General features: G+C 40.3%; 1 protein-coding gene across 20 annotated transcripts in view; it reads right to left on the bottom strand.

Annotated features, from left to right (window-relative positions):
* dync1i1a (dynein cytoplasmic 1 intermediate chain 1a) overlaps positions 1-17,421 on the bottom strand; it is a 66,754-nt gene that overhangs the window by 46,085 nt on the left and 3,248 nt on the right. For 15 of the 20 annotated variants that reach the window (XR_013904541.1, XR_013904543.1, XR_013904542.1 and 12 more), the window contains 4 exons: positions 16,876-16,963; positions 14,851-14,892; positions 12,421-12,480; positions 12,065-12,177 (listed from right to left, as the gene is read on the bottom strand). Coding sequence is in view for 17 of the 20 variants with exons in the window: in XM_026155370.2 (XP_026011155.2) it covers positions 12,065-12,177; positions 12,421-12,480; positions 14,851-14,892; positions 16,876-16,963 (303 nt within the window). In the remaining 3 variants the exon portion in view is untranslated. The remainder of the gene's footprint in view (positions 1-12,064; positions 12,178-12,420; positions 12,481-14,850; positions 14,893-16,875; positions 16,964-17,421) is intronic. The other 5 variants (XM_080296056.1, XM_080296054.1, XM_080296055.1 and 2 more) reach the window with 1 other exon arrangement.

Below are 17,421 nucleotides of genomic sequence, written 5' to 3'. Positions count from 1 at the left end.
CTAACATGATATGCTGCATAGACTTATATAGACAAATCTGGAGCTAGCTACTAAATGTATGGTAAGTAGCTACTGTACCGGGACTAATAAACACTTTATCTTGTTTTCAGTGCATGAGGCTCTTGTTAGCCGGCACACGCATCATTATTGCTTTTATGGACCAGCAGACGAGTGAAATAGTTCAGGTGAGAGTAATGTGCTGATTTGTTTGTGGAATAAAGAAAACATAGTCTTAATGAAGGCTGAGCTACTGCTGAGAGTTTCATTAGCTTAACCATTGTGTATTACTTCACAGTAGGCAGCAACTATTGAGCATGTGGAGAGAAAGATACTGACAGCATATAAAACATGATGTACGCCGTCTTCCGCTTCCCTTCAGCTGCTACATAAAGCGCGAACGGTGTGGCGTCACGGCCGTGATGTGTTAGCACGCGCTCTTTGGTGAAGGATCGAAGCGTTAGCCAAACTTTTATTCTGAACCCAAAACTTTAAGTGCTAGTTTGCTGAAATGTGTTCGCACGTGCTTGGAGGAATTGGCATAGTTATCAAAGAGCTGTGACTAGACCCTAAGTTTGTCATCAGCTGCCATTATTGGGGCAGAGCTTCACACTTGTCACGTCAGTATGGAGGTGACTACTCGGCTGAGTCACACACCATCAAAGTTGACAGAGCTCATAATTTTTTTTAGAGTTCTTCATTGTGTTAATCACAAAGAAGGAGAGATACTGATATGAGAGAGGAGAGGCGGCGGAAGCAGGGAGGAGGACACAAAAGAGAAATCCGGTGAGATTTTGAGGAGGGGGGCATCTCACGGGCTGGGAATAACACATTATTTATATGGATACACACACACGCACACATACACATACACATATAGACTTCACAGACGTTCTGGTGGATTGGCTGTGGAGCAGACCACAACACAAGTACTATGCAGAGGAGTAGGAGGAGGTCAACAAGACTTAAAAGGCTCCTCTAATGTGGCCCTGGCATGACACACACGCACACACACACACGCACACACACTCCTATCCACTAACTTCACTCAGAACAAGTCAAACTCCAACCTTCTTATTGTCACACACATTCAAACTGCAACCACATCACCTCTTTGGATATCAACCTGAGACACCGGGGGGAATTCTTTAACTTTTATGAGTCCTGCCTCCAGTAATGCAATCCTTGATATTTAAGAACAGCCCACGCCCATTAAAAGAAAAGAAGAAAAACAATAATCGAACCACATTGATTTTACAAGTCAGCAATAATCACACAGCTTTCAAATAAATAAAAGGTCAAAATTCATGTAAAAGAGTATAAAAGACCACACACACACACACCACCCTACAATACTTTAAATGTTTTTTTACAGATGGACTTGTCACACCGAGTGTCTGTGAAGTGTCTGCGCAACCTAAAGAAGATCAGAAAGTTGTTTTCTTTTATGTTGTTGTTGTTGTTAATACTCAGCTGGACATAAAACTCTCTTTCTGAGCGCAGAGAATCACCGCTAACATTTTAGGGACCTCTGTTAGTCAGGTTGGAAAGAAAATTGATGGTTTAGAGCCAGCCATGCAGGAAAGTCGAACAGATCTTTTTCTCAGAGGTGAGAGGGCAAGTCCAACCTGCGCAGAAATCTCAGTGATCGAGACAGACGTGACACACTGTCCAAAACAAACAAAAAAACCAAAAAAAAAACCACGCATGGCATGAACACAATCACTACAGTTGCAAGTAGTAATTATTTGTAGAATACTTGGATTTTAGTGAAACTGCATAAAAAGTCCTCCAAACTCTGGCAATTTGATTCTTTTTTCATTTTTTAGGTAGGGGGTATTAATTTATCTTAATATAAAGTCATGTTTAAAATTCATCATAGTTCATCAAGTCATGATTGGCACAGTAGGGGTGAGTAAGTAAATATTCCCCACATACCCACACATTAGCAGCAGGGCCTGATGTAAAACTGCTAAAGCTAAAACCCGCAGCATGATTTAGATTAATTCATCTCTTCACCACACTTCCCCACACTGATCAAACATTGTGTATATGTGTGTGTGTGTGTCTAAGCCTGTGTACACCCAAGTCTACACCGTATGAACACATGCATGCCCACACATAATCCGCTTTCATTAATGCAGCCCATACAGGCCTTTTGGAGGTCTGTGGCTAACTTCGCTGTGCGCTGTGGGCTGGTAGATTCTCCCTCCATCTCTTTCTCTCTCTCTCCCTGTCCCACTCGCCCTCCCCCATTCTTTCTAGCAATGCCACCCAAGTCTGGCCGCGACCCAGACCCACATCTTTAAAATGAGCCATCATGCCACGCCATGCCATGCTCTGAGCCCCACCGCAAGGCTCTGATTAAAACCCATGACTTCAAACTTTCCAAACTGTCAAAAACCCAGTCAAGGAGAGCGAGACCAACAGAAAGAAAAGGTCTTACATAAAATAAAAATAAAAATAAAAATTGCTGCTGTGACATCGACTTGCTTTTCGACGCGTCATCTGAGCTGGTATTTGTGTCACTCAGAGAAAGTGCTGTCTGCATCTATGTTTTTTTGTGTGACTCTGATGCCACAAACACACACACATATAAAGTGGTGTTTGATTTGATATAATGATGGAGGAAAAAAAACATGGGATAACCATTTTCTTAGTAGCTCACTAAAGATTGACTCCCTTCTGCTAAAAAGACAAAAGTTTGCACTACACCTCAGCAACGCGGTCACATAAGCAACCTTGATTTGTAGCAAAGACCACAACGTCACGCAGTCTAATGTGAAAAAGCTCGTTAATTTAGCAACACATATCCTACACATATTTGTGATTAATTATTAATCATTCAATATCATTTGATACCCATTTCGTTTAAAAAAAAAAGTGGGGGGGGGGCTGTCACATTTGGTTGGTGAGACTGATGGAGCAAAAGTCTATGTGCCAAGAGTGCTCCCTGCTGGAGAAACACAGAATTGCATGACAAACGCAGCCAAACAAAAGCAGCAAGGGTTATGAATTTCACTTCAATCAGCTGTCAAGCTGTATGATCTGAAAAAATTAAAAGGGCTCAATCAGTCGCAAGTACGGCAGAAATGGATTTTAAAGCTCGCTGAATTTCAACCACAATAATCTGAGGAGCAATTTTAAAGGCACCTAAAGCTTTGACCTAAAGTATAAAGCAGTCAAAAGGCTCAGACTTGCAACGGAAAGTGTTGACAAAAAATTCTTTCTAAACAATTACTGAGAGCAGCTTTCTGGAAGATAGCTGTGGCAGTGAACTGCTACTCTATCAAAATGAAAACCTCTGAGAGAGGACCACCCAAGCAAATGTTAAAGACCCACTTTTGTTTTACATGTGTATAAAAAAAAAAAAGAAAACCTCAAGAAGAGGAGGGAGGGTAGGGCGTGCATGTCAAAAAGTCATGTTCAACACAATGCAGATGAAAAAAAAAAAAAAAAAGTTGAAAAGAGAAAAAGGGGAAACGTGAAACTAAACATTCCTACTCATCTCGAGCACTCATCAGATGGCAGATATTATTTTGGATGATGGCCATTTTACCTAAGAGAGGGAGAAAGCCAGAGGGAGGGAGATGAAGAAGGGGTTCATGTACCTTATTATACGGTGGTCATGGGGGAAAATTGCAATCATCTGTGACTCACTTGGAATACCTTACACACACCGAAAGACATTATTTTTCTCTAATATCAAGACTTTTTTTCTCAGTTTTGACTGCCACGACCATTTCGACAGAAACCGCCTGGGACCCCGCATCAATTTTGCGAGTGAAACAGGAGTGAAGGTTGTGCCCTTTGGAGGGCGATGACGATGAAAGCCAAACTCAGACTTGTTTTATAAAGACAGAAAGTGAGAAGCGTTGGGTGATTAAGTGTGTCTGCAGGGAAAACACTGGGAGAGATCATAATAGCATAACCCCGATCTGATCTTCTGTGTGTGCGTCTATGTGAAACACACTTGGTTTAAACAGCATCACGAGAAACTGCTACCTGAAGGCAGCCACTCTTTTAAAAGTCCAGAAGTCAACGATCGCAAAAAGGCACGTCTTCGATGTACTTTTGAGCAAAACTAATTCAAAGTACATTTTGTCCAGGGTCCTCCGTTGTGCGCTCACTGTGGTTGATCGCTACACAAATTGTGCCTTCACAAAAAACACACAAACCCTCTGCTCTGTTCAGCCTGTTGTAGCTGCCTGGCTGGAACAACAATGTATGAGACAAATACTTCCATATGTGGCTGGGTACACACACATTCATATGCACATACATACAGAAAACACACAAGTGCCTAGCCATGCAAAATACACACTCGTGCAATCACATTCCTCTCTCCAGGACCTTGAAGACGGCCCACAAACCCATCAGTCATGTCAGTTTCATATAGAGTGGGAGTGTGTTATATTCACTGTTTTTATTTGAATCACTGGACTGTGTGAAATCCTAATGAAGGGCGCGGGATAGGTTGGCAGAGGAAACTTCAAGTACATGAATTGTGAGTGTCTGGTGTGAGCCTCTGGCTAATGCAGCAATACTTTCCCTGCTAACGATCGGTAGTAGAAACTGGACAAAGCAAAAGCACTATTATTTAAAATGTGCCAATAAGAAAATAATGCTGTTAATTTAGATTTTACAAGCAGTGATTCTATTGTTGATTTTAACCTCCTGGATAAAAGCACATGCACTACACTCTCAAAACTCCAACATGCTTCATTTTCTCCCACAGCTGACATACACACTGATGAACCAGAACTTTACATCCACTTTTGATTGGCATGTCAACCGTGTAGTTACTGATATTTAAAAAAAATATATTAACAATATCTCGTCAATTATGCACGTGATTATTTTGTAAATAACTGTGTTATTGTTGTTTTCATATGCTCTGGTACAATTCTTTTTGTAGACTGTTAATATTTTAACTTTACCTTCATTTTTTTTTTTTTACAGAAGTTATGCCTTTTATTTTTCTTCAAATCATCTACAGATATCACCGTAATGTCCACATCTGTGTCCACACATACACGCTAACATGCTGAGATGTACCTGGCGATAAGATTTTAGCAGCAGACCATTTCTTTTTTTTTTTGTTTGGCAGTTGGAGGGCAGAGGGACAGACTGCATATGCTGCAGCAAATGCCCCATGATCCTCCTTCAGTCACAGCATGGTCACTACGGAAGCTCCCATACACATAAATTGGTTTTTCAAAAGGCATAAAGTGCAGTAGGAAAGTGTGTACCTCACAGATACTTGAGTGGAGTTTTTTTTTTAGAGCCAATCAGGCTCAAAGTAGAGAAGTGGGGATGAAATATAAGGCAGGGGAAGAATTTATCATCATAAAGAAGCAGTTTCACAGAGCTTGCATTTCTTAACATTATAATTTTCTTTTTCTGTTCACGCACACACACACACACACACACACACACACACACATAAATCAACGTGTGTTACGTTTTATGAGGCTTCTTAAACTGATGGATAGCTGCTCTGGCATGCTGGAGGCGAATGCCAGAGCCAACAACAGAGTTTATTACCTTTTTCATCCAGTAGTTTTTGATCTAGTCGTGCTTCCAGGACCACGTGATACGAAGAGCATTTGAGTATGCAGATGAATATTTAATGGTGTATCTAAAACCATTCGTGGCAAAAGACAGGACAGGACATAAGGATTGGTCACGTGCATGCAACTTCACTATGACTGGAATTTATAAAATCTGCTTTAAAAATCTGCTGAAAGTATGCAGATCCACATTTCTACCCCTGTGTGTATGCACAGTTTAAGGCATCTGGCTGTAATTTTCTGGTAATATCAACTTAAGCCTGTTTTACTTTTGTCTTCACACCTGCCTGTTTTCCTTTCATTGAACATGCTGAATGTAACAGCTAGCTTATCTCAGCACTTTTGTAAATGAATGCACATTATTTACGTCACCGGTGAGCGATCGTAATGCTGTGACCAGCAACATACATATTCTCCAGTCTGTGCATTATCTATGTAAACATTTTTTAAAGAAATAAAAGATATAGAAGAAAATACTCCACACAGAGCACGTCTCTGGGTATTCTTTGACTTTTTTTTAGTAAAAACTTTATTCAATACCATTTCTTCTTCTCAAATGTGAAGTATGGCTTTAATAAAAGGCCCTGGATTTTGCCTGATCAAAAAAAAATGAAAAACAATATTTAATCAGTAAATATCTGATTAAAGAAAAAATAAACATGACTAGAAAAGAAATCTCATGTTTCTGATATTTTCTAACTTGTAGACGCACGCTTGGTAACAAAGACAATATTAAGGCATTATTCTCAGTTCTACTGTTACTATTATCAAAGTTCAGCAGTAACACATACCAACTCTGGACCCACACCGAATAAATACATAAATAAATAAAAACCAGTCCCATACTAGTGTGTCTCCGTCATGTGTGTAATGCAAGAACTTCAATAAACGAGCGCAATAAACTCTTCAACTCTTATAGTAATAAGTGTCAGACCTGGATTCCAGTAATTCGGCCGATTTAAAATCCAGGATTGGACTGGATAAAATCCCAAAAGACATCTGTTGTAAAACTGTTGATAAATATCTAAAGTTCAGGACCTGTTGAACCATATTTAATACATTTAGGAGTTTGTGGAAAAAAAACACACACACCAAAGTAAACACTCTAATTGGACCAGTGTGCTGCCAGTGGTCAGGATCATTTAATAAATTTGGAGTTTGGTTTCTTAACTGCTCTATTACGGGATTATGTGGAGCTCGAGTGACATGTGTGCATGCGTGGCGTTCGTATGTGTGCATTTTGTGGCTGTCTGTTTTTTGTTTGTTTATTCCAGTGTATGCTGTGTTTACATTTATGAGTCTGAATGCTTGTGTGGAAAAAAACAAAAAAAACCCAAAACAGCACACACACGCACACTCAGTATTTTCACATTAGTGTCTGGACATGAGGTTTCTCTTGCAATTAAAAGCCATTACCGGCCCACCAAATGGACCTGAGGAGTAAATTTCTGACCAGTTATACACTCAAGCTGTACAGAGCCTGAGAGCTAATGGGCCAGAAAATATTACAGAGGCGGGAGAGAGAGAGACTTGTGTACCCCTAGTTTTTTTCCATACGGGCGTGTAAACATTAAGATTATGTACACTCTTGACCCCATGAACTTGTAACCCTGAGAAGGGGGTTTTCCAAAGTTGCAATATCAAATTATACACAAATACTCAAAGAGTTGTATTTCTGAGGGCCTGCTTCTGGTTCACTGCAAACAATTACTGCTTTAATGTCAGAAGTGCTTCGTCGTCCCTCGACGGCCCCTGCCGCTTCGCCTCCATTTCTGTGTCTCTTCTATTCCTGCTTATTTGCTAGTGGCCATGAATTTCTCTTCACCTTTTTTCACTCTCTCTCTCTTTCGCTCTGCTTTTCCACTGTGACCTATTATGGGTCTTTTAAGGCTCCACTGAGCAAAGCCAATTTACTACAAACTGGGTGTAAGGCTCACACTACTCTCATGCAAACCTGCGCGCTTGTATACGTGCACATCCGCATGCGCAAAATGCCTTCAATCGCTTTGACCTTTCCTTATCTTGCCAAGATCTCAAGTAAGCACATACACGTAGTGATAGCTATCCCCAGATTGGGTTCAGCGGACTTAAGTGTGGCTGTCAAAGTACTGGCATTTGCTTTGTTCATTACAGAGCGGTGCTGGCTGGTCCGGAGAAGGGATGAAGGGGAAAAGCGAAAGAGGGTGACAGAAAGGGTGTCCAGAGTTTACTACACCTATGTGAAATCTCACCTTTTCGCTTCTCTTTCCTTTTTTTGGTTAGACTTGAGGAGATTGGAAGTGCTGCATCTCAAAGAAGGTGAAGAATTATGGGTATCTTAATTTCCAGTTAATGTCTTACTTTAGGCCTTGCACCCATTAACATCCTCTCTGAGCTTATATATTACAATCTGTGCTGCAGCCACTTCACAGACTCTTTTAACTTGCCCACAAACTCCTCCTACACAATCAGGATAACCAAACTTGGCACACAGGTACATCTGAAGCATCCACAATGGAAGAATGTGGGGACTAGAGACCAGAGAAAGTGAATTACGTTTGGAAACTACAAGCGACTACAGGCGAGTGGGCTTTTCTCAACTTCCAACCAAGCAATTAAAAGGGACATGAATAGGTAAACACATGCGTGTAAATTTGTAACATGATGAAAGGTAAATTTAAAAAAAATCCTCTTTTATTGGCATATATTAAAAAGAAATTCAGTACATTTAATGGGAGTGCGCACTGTCTGGTTGATCACAGTGCACTCTTGTTTTAGATGAAAATGCATTTTGCTGCATGGAAACATACAATCACAACCATATTTGTCTCTTTTTTTATGTAAGCAACATCAATATTTTTCATTCGCTCCAATTTCTTTTAATCAATGTAATTAAATATATCAGTTTTCCAACAGCACAAACGGACCAGAAAATACTGTAACATGGGCGTGTACTAGTAATAAAAAAATACAATCGATAATAAGCCTCAGTTTGGGGGGAAAAACTCATGGACCAAATGTTGTAACCTTCCACTAGAAAGAATTATATGTGCACTTAAGGTGAAAGGAAAAAACGTGACAAGGTCGGAGACCAATTTGGAATTTTTGATCTAAAAGATTTTGTAAACTATGCAGTGTTTGGTTTGTTATATCGTTTGAATTGATAAATACAAAATGTATCCGAGTGTGAAGATTTGGTTTGCCATGCTTGTCCCTTGACATTTTTATTTATACATGGATATGTTATGCATGTGTAAATAAGAACAGCAGTTTAGTGTTCATTTTCTTTTACCGCAGTTCTTTTCTTTTGCTTTGTTTTACAGTTCATGTTAAATATATAGAAAATTATTGGTCTTACAACACAGACATAACTGAACCGAGTACTTTGTTTGACCTTAGTAGGCCAGTCTACTATCACACACACCACAGTAGACCTTGGTTTATTTCTCTGCTATGACCTTAAACAAAGCATCTATCCGTCACAACAAGCGTGTCCATTCATACGCATTAGAAAAGCAGCAAATAGCTGGAACCAATCGTGACTGGGGCTAATCCGATTGCCTGGCACAATGGGCACTCGGTACAGACCAGATCAGTGAGCAGCCAATGGGAAAATAACATTCACAGGGAGCGACGCATTACAATTACGTAGACGCAAATTGGTCTCGGAAATGAAAAGCCTTAAAATTAACTGGTTTAAATGAGAGTCACACACACAAACTACATGGGCACTTTAACACAAACTCCTGTGTACAAGCTGCACGCAACGTCAGATCAAATCCAATTTCATGAAACTGCACTCGGGCTTCGACACACGCTCACGTCACACCCACACAAACGCGCATAGCCAGCCACTCTGGGCACAAGGACAGATAAGAGAGCACGAGGGGTCAGGAGTTCGAGGAAAAGACGCCATGAGAAACTTCCTGACTCATCTGTCAATTATTTAAAGCAATTACAATAACGCACTCGGGCAAAAAACATAAAAACAAAAAAGATCAGTGTTATAGTTTTAATGTGACGACACCTCTTGCTTTTATGAATCAAATAGTAAATTCACAAAAGAAAAGGAATTATCAAATTAATACGTTTAATACTAATCCTCGCACTGACTCAATCAGATGGTTCTGACAAGACATGTGTCATTAGTCAGAATTACTGCTGAAAGACTCAGGATCTATGGGGATGCCACCATAGTCACATCAGACTTCAAGAACAGAGAAGAAACTATTTAACTTCAGAAGAACTTAAAACTAAGAGTGTGAGTAACTCAAAGATTACTAAGGAAATATGAATACAGTGAGCAGCCTGTTACCACAGGAAGACCCCAGCAATATCAATCCTGATCCACTCAATACAAACAGGCCTTTGGACAGTAGAAATAGTGAATATTTGCTAGTGCAGCTGCACGAGAACACCAAGGGCTACAAGCTGAGATCATTGCTCGAATTCCTTGAAGCAGATTTAACACAAACACACATTTCTATGTACTGGACACACAACTTCTTTGAGGATCAGTGATGCCTTTTTTTATATTTACTTCTTGAGGGTGCAAGAAGCCTTAAATGTCACACTTTTAGGTTCAACAGACTTTTATTGAAAATAAACCATGTAACATTTTTACTGAAATTTGAAATCGCAGCTTAACTATCCGTAGATGTGACCTAAAATGAAACGTATGCTGCAAGCCGGGTTAGGTAATCAACAGAAAGGAACAAGCCTGAATAAACACACAGGCAGAAATGCAGGCAGGTGTTACCATCTACCCTCTTTCCCCCCTTTCTATAGACACACAAGCTTTGTGGCAGTCTGCAAAGGAAGGGTCTCCTGAGGCCAAGGTCACCTCCCCGCAGACCAACACAGCTCTGCTCTGGTTCCCAGATGTTCATATGCGTGCACACACAAACACACAAAGAGACCTCCTGAGCATGCTCTTGGAAGCTGAAAACAAACAAACCTAAATGGACAGACATATTGTACTGCTGCGGGCGCTAACCAGTCACACTGCGACTATTTGTTTATGTGTACACAGACTACTTGACCTGCATATAGTAACTGCTGCGTGTTTATTTGTTTGCCTGCTTAATTGCCGAGTCCTTATCTCTTTAACTACCATATCTGTCTTGCACATTTTACAGCAGTTGCACGTTTGTTTGTCGAGACCTTGTATGCGCGAGCAAACATGACCACGATAAATTCCATTAAGTATACTTGTAGGCACATGTGTATGTGTGTGTGAGTAGATGTCTCCCAGCACACATATGTGTGCACTTGTTGAATAAATGATCTATTCCTGGGTCTGTCAAGGAAATGGGGGTGGGTGGGTGGGTGGAGTAGGGGTTGAAGCAGGCCATTTGGATGCTGATCGGTACAGACGTGTGTATGTGCAAGATGGTTGTTGCTGGTGGAGGGTGGGGGCAGTGGAATCCACACCAGACCATCTATTATAATGACAGGAAGCAGGAAGTACAACCCCTTCACAGTCACATGGCTGCCAGCTGTCTTGGCAACAAGAAGAAGGAAGATAGAGAAGATGATAGGGGTTGTGTGCATGTGTGCCAGGCTGTGTGTGTGCGTGTGTGTACCAGGTATTACTCACATTGTGGGGGACTTAAATCTGTTTTCCTTATGAGAAAGCAAGTCCTCATATAAATCCCTACATTTTAAGATGACGACATGTAGTGGTTATGATTAAACCTATCTCCAGGATATTATAGTAAGACGCTGTACTATCCTCTAAAGTTGTGGCTACACAAGTATTTGTGTGCATTTGTAATGTCCTAATGGGAAATCTTCATTTTTCAAACACAAAACCCAAGTGAAATTATGCAAAAACTCAAACTGTCCTCAACCCTAATCTCAATTCAATTCCTTCTCCATTAGAATGAACTCAAATCTATAAGTCGTTCGCTTGCACCCATCGATGTTCCACAAAATCCACACTGCACTAATAAAGCTACATTTTAACCACATGGATCTGTTTAGTAGCTGCAACTCAGCACGCCAGCTCCCACTTACATGTATACATTTTCACAGGTATGCACACATACCTTCACGTTCTTCACATGTAGAACTCACACCCATTAAATGCACAAAAACACACTTTTGCACCAATTTCCTCCAAGCTAAAGCACACTGGACTTACAGCTTTCCTGATCAGGAATATTAAACTTTAATGAATAAACGTAAGAAGCACGTATTATTTCAACAGTGCCATGCAGATATGCATTTGTATGCCATATAATATACACACTGCAATTGCCCCTCATCTATCAAGTAATCTTGGGTGAATTATATCAGCCTGTTTCCACATATAACGAGAAGTCCAAAGCATGATCTGTCTTCTCCCTTTGTAACATCTATAAGCTCTATGCTTTGCAGGCTTAGACCTGGGTAACTAAATCGTTGTCACATTCAAAAACAGCAATCACTGTATTTCTCCTTTAGCATCCAAAAAGGCTCTAAAAATGCTCACTTGTGAACACATACACACACAAACACACATAAATATTCACCTTCAGACAGGGTGCAGGTGGGTGTCTGAGTCTCCTTGCTGTAAGAGACGACCTCTTTGGGTAGGAAGTCTACTTGTGTGATCTTAGAGGCCCCCAATCTCTGCATCCTGCGCCTGGATGGCAGAGAAGACGTTCTCATTAGCTCCTGATCTACTGTGGATAAATCCAAGCTGTCGATCAAACAGGGCATCATTTTTCATTTCAAACGCCAAAGTTTCAAGTAACAAATTACATTAAACCATTAAATATTTTATTACTTAAAGTCGAGAGGTTTTTCAGTATGACATGCAGTCAAAATAGGATGTTTTGTAGGTGAATGTTTTAATAGTGAACAAGAGGAGAGGAAAAAGCTGTACCCGAGCTCAGAATCAGCCTGCAGCTGCAGCACAGAGGGGTCTGTGTCCCACTGCAGTGTCCTGATGTCACCAACAGGGGGAGGGGGAGGGCAAGAGAGGACATGCATGTTTACAAACAAACACCTTATAACAAATACAAAAACACTAAAACACACGTGTCGTGCACAAACAGACATTAGCACATGAATGTGCGCACAATCTTATGCACTGACACCACTTATAATAGCCTATCACAGGAACTCCCATTGATTTTCATGCAAAAATGGCACTGGAAATAATTTAAACAGATAAAGGAGATGAGGCAGATATATTATATTTCATTAAACATCAATGTGCTCTGTTATTTTAAAGATCTCTGCTTACAAGTCGTTGTGGAAGAAAAAGATTGATTTATATCAGTGGAAAAGCTATTTGATGTCCTAGTGACTGCAGAAATATTTCTATGTACACTACATCCAGCTAAAACAAACATATATGTGTCGAGTGAATATACATCTGTAGCATGACTGACTAGAAGCCTGTACTACAAAGCAGTGGTCTCATCCAGGTAACTTCAGGTTTAATTCTGGGGGTTCAATACTGCAAACACGGTTCACTTCTTCCTGGGGTAAATCCCTGCTGCAAATCTAACCTGCTCCAGAGTTGGTTATGGTCTAAATTAGAGATCAACAGCTATGAAATCACCGCCCACTGACCAATCAGCTCTCAAGGAAACAGCGTCACCATTATGAGAAGTTCTCTCAGCAGTAAAGTCTAATGAAGTTTTTCTAAAAACATCTGAAGTCATCAGTGATCAACAGAGCTTCTTAGACACAATTTTATTTTTTGATTTTTTTTTTCTTGTTGGCTGCAAACAATTTTAACAATGTTATTGTTCTGTAAGCATTATGATCCTAAATCAGGGAATTTATTTTTACTTACTGACCTATCAAATTTACAGGTAGACTAATGTTTGAATTCTGTTTTTAGATTCATTCTTTACTGTTAAACATCACCGAGGTTACAGCTGAAAAAACTGTCTTTTAAACATTTAATGAAATATTTGATTGTAACAACTAAATCCTTTCATGTCTTAATGGTAGAGTCTGTATTTTTGCTGGCTTTCTTTCCTGGATTCAAAAAGGCTCAACTTTATTCATAAAACAGCTCTCCTCCAGGCTTATTGAGCACTTAAAGCACCCACACATTCATACAATGCTTTTAATACTAAACCGCAGTACAGTGCATTTCCAAACAGACTCCCCCACAATGTTTCTTTATCTGTAGCAGCTGTGTTACTTTCAGTCTGCATTATGTGTTTAACATCGTCATACTTTTCTAATTGTGCAGGGTTTTTGTTTATAAAATCCATGACAGTACATTTATGCATGTTTGTGATTGGTCAGATGCGGTCACTCCTTTCATATAAGCGTGCAGCGGAAACTCTGGGTTAACATAGCAAGTTGATAACCAGGGGCATTTGACCTTTTATCCTGATCGAAAATGTGACGGTAAGTGAATCTAGATAACAGAAAGGTATTCTGGGTATGTCGAAGTTCAGGCTCACATGGTGTTTTTATTTAAAACTAAAGGGCTGCTCTCCTGTAGTTTTTTTCATACCTATCCTCGCCCACTGTGCAGTTATTCTAAACATATTTAGGAAAAATTCAGTGTTTCACATTCAAATTAGTGCCAAACAATACATGGAAATCATGTAACACACACACACACACACACACACACACAGCACATAATTTAATGGAAAAAATAAGGGTTTGAAAATTGCTGTGGTTTGCATACATGATGACAGTGTACTTTCTATACATCATCAATATTGAATACATCCCTGAGCTCAATGCTGAGATTGGTTTTGGGGATTTAAGAGTGAAAAAGTTGCTGCAGAAACCCGAGGAGTTCTGTGGCAGCTTGGCTGAGCTCTGGCAGCCATAAAAGGATAATGCTTCCAGCCTTCACTACACTTCTTGATGATACCTTCAGGGACAGCGAGCACACCCGTTAACATTCAGCTTGCGCTACAAAGCGCCAGGTGAGAGTGGCAAGGCATTTCTTTAGCCTGACAGGCCGGCTGTTTTACAGTAACGGGGATGACACTTTAAGCAGCACTGGCAATTCTCTGAAGACTGAAATGACTTCTGTGGTTCAGCTCATGAGAGCAGAAATCTTTCACCCCAGTATTAGAGGAGACAGGTAAGCTTCAGATGAGAACACCAGCAAAGAGTGGAGGAAAGCTGAACAGAGAAGCTGGGGCACTGCACTGTTTTGATCCTATAAATCACATTGAGGACACAAAAATAAGACAACTGACAACACTGTGGGTTTAATCTCCCTATGAGGGTAACCTCAGCCAAAGAGAGGTGAGAGGGTGTTGGGGGTTGGGGTAAGGGGGTAGGGGGTGAGGGGGATTCCTGTGTTTAACATGAAAATGCTTACCTTGAGGTCTGTGCTTGGGACTTGTTTTTAGAGAAACCTGACCTAAGAAGGGACACACACATACACAGCCACAAATGGAGAGCTCAAAATGGCATGCCATCATTCAGGGTGGATTTGGGGGTAAAAAAAAAAGAAAGAAAGAAAAAAAGAAAAACAAATCATTCCAGGAATTAACACTAACTCACCAATTTGTAAAATCCAATTTGTAAAAGCTAAAAAGAGATGAAAAATCCTACATAAGGCAATTTCTGTCTAATACAAACTTTTGCATGTTCTGTAGCCCCAATTCCACCCCTGGCTGTACCAGAACATCACATCACTAATGACCCCTGAAGGCATCACTCACACATCATCCTCACAGTCAGCTGTCGTTAAAAAGCAATGGAAAGCGCTTGATGACCACTCGTGTCTCAACAGCATTCACCAGAGCCGCCATGTGCAGAACTCAGAGAGCTCCAGCACGTGTCTGGGTGAGTAATGAATGAACAGGCGTAAAAGTAAATCCTGCAGTAGCCTGAGCATGTATGATGAACGAGCGCTGTGATTGCAGCCTGTGGAAGGGGAAATGCTTATATTTTGTCACTTACGCTCAAATGAGCCACTTTGAGACAAACATATGGTTCATGTCCATTGCTTCATACAAGAGCTAGTTTTATTGGCTCACTGTGGCTGCTTTCTAAAGGTTTTCCACTATGGTTCGTGCTTTCAACAGCTTATATCTGGATTTATTCTACAGGAAAGACATGAAAGGAAAAGCTGTAAAGTGGTCATCAAAGCACTGGATGCCATGACAAATGAAAGACACCAAATTCAAATCCTAACCTCACCACTAGGAACATTCATCCTTACCTAAACCTGTTGAGCCATTCACAAGGAAAGAAAGAAAATATGTCATATGAACCATAAACACCCACAGCCAAAAGCCTTTTAAAATTATTATCCTTTTAAGATGTTAAGTCTTCAGGAAGCCCTACATCGGTGCACAACTATACAATTTGTTGTATAGTTCTCAAAGAGAACCAGACATGTGAGGATAAAAACTTCTGTCACGGTTTTCAAGTGTCTCCCACGCAAATGCACTGGTTGAAAAGAATTAAAGGAACACTTTTAAAGCACATCAGATCTCAGATTGGGGAAAAATTACGCTGGATATTTATAATGATATGGACTGAGTAATGTTAGAAACCAAAGGATGCCATTTCATTTGATGGAAATGAAAATGATAAACGCTCAAAACTCAAAGTGAAAAATGATGTGGCAGGCTAGTCCATCACCGCAGTAACTTAAAATGCTTCTCAGTTGTGTGTATAGCTCCAGCGTGCTTGCATGCATGGCTGACATTCACACCAGTGGCCTGCTGGCAGTCCTCATCCTATTCCAATTTGCACAAAGGGGCAGATACTGGTCCTGCTGATGGTTTAAGGACTTCATACGACACTGTGCAGCGCTATAGAGTAACTGCCTGACTCCTGGAATCTCCTTCATGCTCTCAAGACTGTGTTGGGACACATAGCAAATCTTCTGGCAATGCACGTATTGATGTGCCATTCTGGAGAGGTTGGACTACTTGTGCAACCTCCAGGTATCACCTCACCCTACCAGTAATGACACTGACCCTAGGCAAATGCAAAACTAGTGAAAAAACAAAAGATGAGGAGGGACAAAAACACCTGTGGCCTCCACCTGTAAAACCTTTCCTGTTTTGGGAGATGTCTCATTGTTGCCCCTCTAGTGCACCTGTTGTTCATTTCATGAACACCAAAGCAACAGAAACTGGTTAACACCCCCCTCCGCTACTTAACTGACACAATCAATATCCCACAAGTTTAACTGACTCTGATTAAAAAGAGTTCCTTTAATTTTTTTGAGCCGTGTGCTTAAAATGTAATTTTTGTTTGATATGAGACGGTGAAAAATGTTTGATGAATTTGTGTTGACCCTTAGAAATGTATTGATTTGAACAAATGTGATGAACTAAGGCTTCTGGAATTACAGCTCGGCATACAGTGTTTGATTTTGGCCCACCTGCCTGCTGCTCCTCCATCGGCCGAGTCCTGGCTCCCTGTCTCACTGGGTGTGCTTACTGATTTGGAGGGGGACACAGGAGTCGGGACTGAAAAATAATTAAAAAATTTACATTATAAGCTGCATGTCATTGACAAATAAAAAAAAAAAGATCTAAAACAAAAAGACTATCACTCATTATTATCTATTTATGTTCAGCAGCTTTTGAAGACACGTTATAAATAACCTAAGCTTATAATAAGCACTGGAAGTGACCCAGTTTTGAGGTGTAGGGGGTGTTATTACAATTTCAGACCACTAGAGAACAGTGATCTTCCAAAAGCTCATTTCAAGTGACCCTGAGGATTTAACCTGCTCTGATATTTGAAGATTTATCATAAAAGGAAAGCAACACTCATTTGTAAACTCAAATGGGTCCAATAGAAATTGTTTGATTACTTCTGATCAATTATTTCTACCAAATTTCAGAACAGAGATAATCAAAGGGAGACAACAAATTAAACACATAGCTGGTGATTGTGTGCATCTTAGCCTGATGCATGGAGG

This window comes from Astatotilapia calliptera, chromosome 22 (genome assembly GCF_964374335.1).
Source record: "Astatotilapia calliptera chromosome 22, fAstCal68.1, whole genome shotgun sequence".
Lineage (NCBI taxonomy): Eukaryota > Metazoa > Chordata > Actinopteri > Cichliformes > Cichlidae > Astatotilapia > Astatotilapia calliptera.
The sequence above is the reverse complement of the archived record's forward strand: the minus strand, read 5'-3'. Positions and strand labels throughout refer to the sequence as shown.